Below are 8671 nucleotides of genomic sequence, written 5' to 3'. Positions count from 1 at the left end.
AGCTGAGATAGTTCGCAGACTGTGAACTAAAGGTGCAGCCCATTCCAAGCCCAGCCCAGCCCAATCTGTCGATTAGAAAAGGCCCTATCACCAATCTTTCTTCCTCCTCTCTTTTGGCAATCTTTCTTCCTCCTCTATTGTCTTGACATAGGGCGCCATGTGATGTGTGGAATGTTTTCTCAAAAAATAATGTGTGGGGAGGTTTCCTAAAAAAAAAAAAGTATGGGAAGAAGGTCCTATTAGCAGCCACCGACTGGGTACTGTGGCGCAAACATACGCAAAAACTCGCAAGAAATCAAACACAAGACATCAATATCGCGAGCCACGAGAATTACTGATAGTTCATGACAACAGACCAGCCAGATACTTTTTGAAAACAAGAACAGGTTTTCCTTCTTTTTTATTTTTATCTTTTATATTTTTCTTTTTTCTTTTCTTTTCCGTTTTTCCTTTTTCAAATTCACAAACCTTTTTTTTTGAAGTGACGAATAATTTTTGAATTCGTCAACTTTTCGGAAAATTATGAACATTTTTTAAAAGATGTGAATTGTTTTCGGAAAATTATGAACATTTTTTAAAACATGTGATTTTTAAAAATCTGAAAATTGTTTTCAAACTCACGAATATTTTTTCGACGGCAGAACCGGTATTGGACTAGTACTTAAGACTAGATCAAGATTTTTGTTGCAAATTAAGTACTACTCTTTCCCATAATGTAAGACACTTTTGCAAGCTTCGTCTTACATTATGGGACGGAGGGGGTACTTTTTTCAATTGGATACATCACATGCCACATCATATAAAATGGATTAACTAACATAGGAACTGTTTTTGCAATGACCACATGTATCACATGCCCAACATAAAAAGATGCCGAATGGCCATTTATGTGCCTCAGCAACCCTAGTTCCCTCAAAAACCCTAGATATATACCTTTAGAGTAATAAACGTCACCGGTCAACACAAATCTGTACTAGTCACTCAAGGTAGCCAATGAAGTTATACCTCACAATTCTACAAATATTAAGTTCGCCATTGTGGAAATTATACTAAAATACTGAAAGCTGAATCATCTCAGCATTATACAGAAATACACAAAGCTGAAGCAACCCAGCAACACTAGACTTGCAACGGAGAAGAGCAATACAAAGACAATTAGTTTGTATTACACACCTTCCAACCTCTATAGCTGACATGTTCTCAAAGTCCTTGGCTACATAATTGCATATGATCGCAGTAGAAACTCGCTGACTTGCAAAACAAGCTCCCAGATTGTAATTTGTGCATCAGCTCCATATAAGAGGCTCACCGAGTACAAGCAGAAACATTTGGCAACTTCCCAAATTGTAATTTATGCAGGTTTTTCTCTGGTATTAGCTTTTTTGAAAGTGTACGAAGTAGAGAGTTTACAAATTAATCAAGTTCATGCACTAGAAACAGAAAGACAATAGATCTTGGGTTCTCTTAAAACTTGCATAACCAAGAAAAAATATAATACACAAGGCAAAAAGATATATCTACCAAGTGGCCAGTTCTGAAACCGCTGTTAGCCTGATCAGCCTACGAACCAAGACCAATTTCAGCAAGTAGGAACCATGGATTAATAATAGTCCTGCACATTTTCTACAAGAGATTTCCATGACATGGACGAGTGTTTACCATGCCAAACGGAATGAAAGACCGGAGATATTATCAGAGACAAGAAAAAACTACCGCCTGAGCAAAGTCTTCCTTTTTACGTACGTATTGTTTATCATCACCAGAGCAAGCACTGACTATAAGACCCACCAACAGTTGTCCTCTCTTTTTTCCTGAAGAACCTTTTTTTTTTTTGCGACTGACCTGAAGAACCTATTGACTTAATGGTCTGCCGGAAATGGCAAATCCAAAACCACTACAGATTTTTAGTTTTACCGGAAACGAGAAAATTTCTGGATGGCAGACCCGGAATTGGAGTAGCTTCTGAAAACATATAAATCAAGGCCTTTTCTCAGGTTAAACGTTCTGCGCGATTAAAAGAGCATGAGTGTAACATGGGCCTATGTATGCACCCATTCCTGCAGCAAGCAAGAGATACGTTTCAAGTTGCTGAACCTTTTCATATAAGCTTGCAGAAGAGTTAAATGATCATACAGAAACTGAAAACCGAAGGTCAGACTGCTTACAAACATGTCTTAGTTTCAACATACACCAGCTTCAGAAGCTTCATCCACCCCATTGTTAAGTACACCCTCTGTTCCTAAATATAAGACCTTGGCAGTTCAGTTTAAACTGCCAAAATGTCTTATATTTAAAAACAGAGGTACTGATAGCAGACTATATTCCTAGGTGACATGTTTTCAAGATTCTTGCTACATAACTACGTATGAGTGCAGTAGAAACTTCCAAGATTGTCAAGTCATTCCAGATTTACTGTGTGTCAAGTGTATATGAGAGGCTCAGAGAACAAAGCAAAAAACATCAGGTATCTCTATTCAAAGGCATGTTGCAAGAATAGAGCATGCATCATCTTATCAATTCTGTAACCAAGCAAACATACGGCAAAAGAGATAAGTTTACATCGCTTGTTCAGATCTCAGGTGTTCGCACTTTCAGATCCAACCGTTTCAACCCAACTGCCCTGCCTACAAGCAAAATAAGCCAAATAAACCAATGAAAACTCAAAAAGAAGTTGATTTAATGAGAAGGCACATGTGTAAGTCATTTATGCATTCATGTAACTTAATCATGAGAAATTAGCTTTTGTGACAAGGATAGTAAACGAAACCACGTCTATTGCCCAGTGAAATAATAATAATAATCCTTACCACGACATTACGACAACAGAACTTGTACCATTTACGGCGGAAAAGCCACGCGGCGCTGTCGGCCGGTGAGCGGATCCCACACGGCGATCACACGCCGCGGCACGTTGGCTAGGACGGCGAGGACGTGGCGGCAGCCGAGCACGTCCCAACGGTCGTCGTCGTCGGGTCCAATGCTGCTGCTCCTGGGCATGGCGAAGCGCTCGGGAGGGATGTGGTCGGGCGGGTCCAGAGCAGGACTGAAGGCGCTGGCGCCCGGAGAGCAGGAGCGGGGATTTCCAGTGGTGCTCGCGGAAGCGGCGGAGGAATTCGGGGCCGGAGCGGAGGAGCGGGGTTTTTTTTAAAACGCGGCCATTTTTTGAAATCTAAGGACAATTTTATGAAAATGGAACTTTTTTGAAATTCTGAATATTTTTTTGAAACATGGACAGTTTTTGAATGTGTGAACAATTTTTAAAATAGATTTAGTAAAATGATGTACAAAACTTTAATCCGTGATCATTTATTGAAATTACCAAACATTTCATAAAATTGAGCAAACTTTCAAAAATTTGAACATTTTTAAAATTCCGAACAAAATTATAAAACCGCAAATATTTCTTGAATTCCTGGAGTTTTTTTTTAACAAAATTATAAAACCACAAACGCACACCCCGCACGCCTCAGCCTCTGTATGGGCCGGCCCATCTGGGTTATTCCTCACTGGTTTTGGCAATGTTCTAGAACCTTCCCTTAATCGGTATTTATTTTTTACCTCTGTTTTTCTTCCAGGTTTTCCTTCTTTTTTATTTTTATCTTTTATCTTTTATTATTTTATTTTCCATACTTTCTTTTTCAAATTCGCAAACCATTTTTAAAAGTGATGAATAATTTTTGAATTCATGAACTTTTTGGAAAATTATGAACATTTTTTAAAAGATGTGAATTTTTTTTGAAATTCTCAAAATTGTTTTCAAACTTGCAAATATTTTTTCGACAGCAGATCCCATATTGGACTAGCATTCAAGACTAGATCAAGATTTTTGTTGCAAATTAAATACTTTTTTCATTTTGATACATCAGATGTCGCATCATATAAAATGGAATAACCAACATGGGGACAACTTTTGCAATGACCACATCACATGCCCAGCATAAAAAAAGATGCCAAATACCCATTTGTGTCTCAGCAATCCTAGATCAACTCTAGATACCTGCTGAGTAATAAATGTCAGCGGTCAAACAAATTTGTACTAGTCACTCAAGGTGGTCGATGAAGTTATACCTCACAATTCTGTAAATATTAACTTCACCATTGTGGAAATTGTACTAAAATACTGAAAGTTGAATCATCTCAGCATTATACATAAATACACAAAGCTCATGGAAAAGAAATATCATGATGTTTTCTCCACTTTCACGGCTCATGAACCTCTTGCAAGGCTTGGATGGATAAAGAGGATGTGGGAGCTCAATAATAAGTAGAACATCTATGTTTTAATTGCTTTCTACCAGACTATTTACTTGTAATGTTGTGAGCTAAGCTACTTGCTTTGGAGGTGTACTTTTGTGAACTAAGCTATTTGCTTTGGAGATGTACTGTTATCTGAACTATGTTGTATCTAATATTACACTATGTGCATGTTGTTGTGGCAGATGGATAAATCCAGAAAGAAACGAGAAGAAAAGGAATTTGAGGTGGCCATGGTTGCATTTGCTATGGATGTGGCGTCTTCAAGTGTGACACTGCCGTACGCACCAAGAAAGTTACATCTTGTTACAGGCCTCCAATGGGTAGAAAAGAAGGAGAAAGATGCAAAAGCTTTCTATGCTATGTTCAGAATGAGGAGGTCGGTGTTTCGCACATTGCATGATCTACTAGTTCAGAAGTATGGGCTTGAGTCAACTTCCAACATTTCATCCAAAGAAGCATTGGCACAATTTTTATGGACTGTGGGTACATGTTAGACAACTGATAATGTCGCAGATTGGTTTGCACATAGTCATTCTGTCATTAATAAGAAATTCCACGAGGTTTTGGAGTGTGTAGACCGCATGGCCGGTGATTACATAAGACCAATTGATCCAACTTTCTCTGAACCACACTCAGTACTTAGAAAAAACAAAGTTTTGGCCTCATTTTCAACATGCTATTTGAGCCATTGATGGAACGCATATTAAGGTGATTGTGCCTAAGGAGTTGGAGCCCCAACACAGGAATAGGAAAGGTTACACAAGTGAAAATGTTATGGCAGTGTGTGATTTTGATATGAGGTTCACGTTTGTTGTTCCCGGATGGCCCGGATCTGTTCATGACACACGTGTATGGAGCGATGTCATAGTTCGTTATGATCACTTTCCACAACCCCCACAGGTAACATCTCGCATGTATCCATATTGTTATATACAGGATGGTATGTTGTAAATTTCTAATTTCTTTTGTTGATGTCGCACTGTAGATAAATATTATCTTGTCGACTCCGGATATCCAAACGGGGTTGGATATCTATCTCCATACAAAGGGCAACGATACTATGTACCAGATTTCCAACAACACCCACCAGTTGGGAGATATGAGACATTCAACCATCGACATTCTTCCTTGCGAAATGTCATCGAAAGAACATTTGGTGTTCTCAAGATGAAATGGTGAATTCTTGGAGTTGGAGGCATACCTCGGTACAAACCGGAGACCCAAAAGATGATTGTCACTGCATGCATGTGTCTCCACAATTGGATTCGTGATAGCAAGTTACGTGATGAGCATTTTGACAAGTTCGACAATGATGCATATGTGCAACCTCCGTTGCCGTTTATAGGTGCCAATGCTCTACCACCAGAAGATGATGGTACCATGAACGCAATACGCGAGGCAATTGCTGCTAGTCTCGTACCTTGAGATTATCTTTTTTTTTAGTTCATCCATTTTTGTAATGAACAAATCTTTAAATTCATTCTAAATGTAATATTTAGCACTTTTTATGACATTCATAAATCACTTTCATACTCATATTCGACTAGATACTGTTAGAAACAACAAGGTGTTAATAAATTCATCAAACAATTTCTGTCTAAGGGTACTACAGACATTTCAACACACAACTCTTTTTAGAATCTCAACCTATAATCCCAGAAAAGAACTCGGCAACAGATTCTGGGAGAATTTTCTAAAATCTTGATTCTGCAGAATCCTGTGTGAAAAGGACTGGGCCTATAAGGGACGGCTGGGATGCGCTCAGCTAATCATGGCTACGTCGGCGTTGCTGGTGACCGTTCTGCCTGGTGGGCCATCCTAATCGTCTCTCCTCCGCTAGCTCTTGCATGCCTGCCTGAAGCATTCAAACTTCCTTGGTGCGTGCATGCATGGCCATGGCTAAAAACAGGAGCTCGACCGTGATGCGGCAGTGCACCAATGGCGCCGAGGCCGAGGCCGAGGCTTCCTCCCCACCTCTCCTCCATCTCCATCTTCCCCGATCGATCAACCCCCTAGCTATTAATATCCCCACGCCTCGCGCTCGCCTCTCGATCGATCTTTCCTCCTCCCTCGCTCTCCAGCAACCTTCTTCCTTCTTGGTTGATTGATCCATCAGCCCCCGGTCAGAGCTCGATCGCCGGCCGGCCAGAGCAGGCGCAGCAATGGGGTTCACGGCGCGACCCGCGGTGTGCATCGTCGGCGTCCTCCTCGCCGCCGCCCTCTTCCTGGCGGCGCCGGCGGCGGCGGAGGGCGAGTGGGACGCGCCGGAGTCGTGCGCGACCCCGGTGAGCGTGGAGGCGGCGTGCCGGGGGGCCTCCGACACGCACCACGGCGTGGACTACGACCACTGCGTGCGCTCCCTGAACGCGGACGCACGCAGCGCCGACGCCTCGGCCTCCGCCGGGATCCACGGCCTGGCGGTGCTGGCCACGAGGATCGCCGTCGACCACGCCGCCAGCACGGAGGCCAAGATCGAGGACCTGGCGGAGCTCGAGGCCGAGGGCGCCGACCGCGCCCGGTTCGACCACTGCCTGGAGCAGTACGGCGGCGCCGCCGACCTGCTCCGCGACGCGCTGGACAACCTGCAGGCCAAAGTGTACGGCCTCGCCATGCAGCAGCTCATGGCGGCGCTGGGCGCGTCCCGGAGCTGCGAGGACGCCTGGAGGGGCGCCCCGCCGCGCGCCATCCCCGTCGCCGCCCACGACCGCGAGTACGAGCGCCTCGCCCACATCGCCATCGGCTTCACCCACGCCGCCGCCAAATGATCATGCGTCGTCGCCTCGCCTCCATGGATCAGATCATCGTCGCCGTCTTCTTCTTGCATGGATCACCATCAATATTTCCTCGTCACCATCACTCATCGTTCATTATTGATGATTACCATTGTTATATATGATTAATCAGGTGTAGTTGGGACCCCATTTTCTTTTTCTTCTCTTTTTTTTTACGTTTTCGATTGTCCATAAAAGCGAATATTGTAGACCATGATTTACTGATCGCCATCAGATAATAAATAAAGCAATGATAATAACAAGATGAATTCACTCATCACATCTGTTTTTTTTTTCTGTATGTACAAAGAAAAATTTGTATACTGTGTATCTCATATTCTCATGTAATGGGGATCTTTTTTATTATCACTTCTGATTTGATTGGTGAAACCAGAATTAATGTGTGTGGGCAATGACACACAACCAGGTATGCAAATCATAGTTCTTTGCAGGGAAATTTCCCGATGATTTAGTTCGTCGAAAAAATCCTGACAGAAATCATCATCGATCCCTCCATTGGACGTGAGATTCAGATGATTTGCCCTGAGAATCTCTGAATTTGACAGCAAGAGTAGCATAACGGACTAGCCTTCGGTTTCAGTTGCAAGCCACAGCCTCAAACCTGCAACTCCATCTTCCTCACACGCTTCACCAACCAGCCACACCCATTTCCTCCTTCAACCTATCTCTTGCTCTCACTATATGTATAGCAGAAAACAATGTGGCCGCTACCCCCGAGTAGAGGAGGCGAAGCGAAGATGCCATCGCTGCCTAGCTACATCTTCCTCCTCACCTCTGTCACCCTCTTCCTTCTGCCCCAACCGGCGATGTCCTCCACCGACGCCATCATCCGGCTCCCTTATGGCGACGATATCATCGCCGAGACCTGCCAGAGATGTGGCGAGAACAACCAGAACGTCGACTACGCCCTCTGCGTCGCCTCCCTCTCGGCCGACCCCTCAAGCCACGACGCCAGCCTCCACGGGCTCGCCCTCATCTCCGCCAAGCTGGTGCAGGCCGGGGTGGCAGGCATGGACTCCGGAATGGCAGCGCTCCAGGGCAAGGAGACAACGAGGTCGACAAGGTGGTCCTGCCTCAACGCCTGCATCGACGTGTTCCGCGACGCCATGGCCGACCTCGACGACTCCATCGCCGCCATCGAGGACGGGAGGTACGCCGATGCCGAGACGAAGATGACCGCCACCACCGACGCACCGGTTACCTGCAACGACGAGTTCAAGGAGCAGGGATTGCAGCCGCCCATGGAAGGGGAGAGTCGGCGCCTGTTCCAGCACGGCGTCATCTCCCTCGCCATCATCTCATTACTCTGAATAACAGATTATATTGAGCAAATGTCACTAGCATATATTGCTCTATTCGGCATACGTTGCTCTATAAAAGTATGTAATATGACTCTTTTATCATCTACTCCATGTTGCAAGCGACAGGCAGTATGTATACACATATCAAGATACCTGTTACAGTCGTGGAAACGAAGGTGCCAATGTAACTGACATGTTACTTATTCTTCATATCAAGACAGCTACAGAACTAATTTCGCATCTCAAATATATACAACAAAGAATGCCAAGAGCTATCGTGTAAACTTTTTTATACACATTCAGCCTTCAGGAATCATGGCG

At 43.8% G+C, this 8671-nt stretch overlaps 2 protein-coding genes across 2 annotated transcripts; both read left to right on the top strand.

Annotated features, from left to right (window-relative positions):
• The first annotated feature begins 6300 nt into the window (after nt 1-6300).
• On the top strand, nt 6301-7305 carry LOC123142930 (putative invertase inhibitor). The gene has a single exon (XM_044561642.1). The coding sequence runs from the start codon at nt 6420-6422 to the stop codon at nt 7020-7022; it is 603 nt and encodes a 200-aa protein (XP_044417577.1). The 5' UTR covers nt 6301-6419; the 3' UTR covers nt 7023-7305.
• A 415-nt stretch (nt 7306-7720) lies between these two features.
• On the top strand, nt 7721-8557 carry LOC123140676 (uncharacterized). Its single transcript, XM_044559962.1, has one exon. The coding sequence runs from the start codon at nt 7748-7750 to the stop codon at nt 8357-8359; it is 612 nt and encodes a 203-aa protein (XP_044415897.1). The 5' UTR covers nt 7721-7747; the 3' UTR covers nt 8360-8557.
• The last annotated feature ends 114 nt before the right edge of the window (nt 8558-8671 follow it).

Source organism: Triticum aestivum, chromosome 6D, assembly GCF_018294505.1.
Source record: "Triticum aestivum cultivar Chinese Spring chromosome 6D, IWGSC CS RefSeq v2.1, whole genome shotgun sequence".
NCBI lineage: Eukaryota > Viridiplantae > Streptophyta > Magnoliopsida > Poales > Poaceae > Triticum > Triticum aestivum.
This window is presented reverse-complemented; position numbering and strand designations above follow the sequence as displayed.

Coding starts and splice junctions, on each gene's coding strand:
- LOC123142930 (XM_044561642.1), top strand. CDS start 6,420: ATGGGGTTCACGGCGCGACCCGCGGTGTGCATCGTCGGCGTCCTCCTC.
- LOC123140676 (XM_044559962.1), top strand. CDS start 7,748: ATGTGGCCGCTACCCCCGAGTAGAGGAGGCGAAGCGAAGATGCCATCG.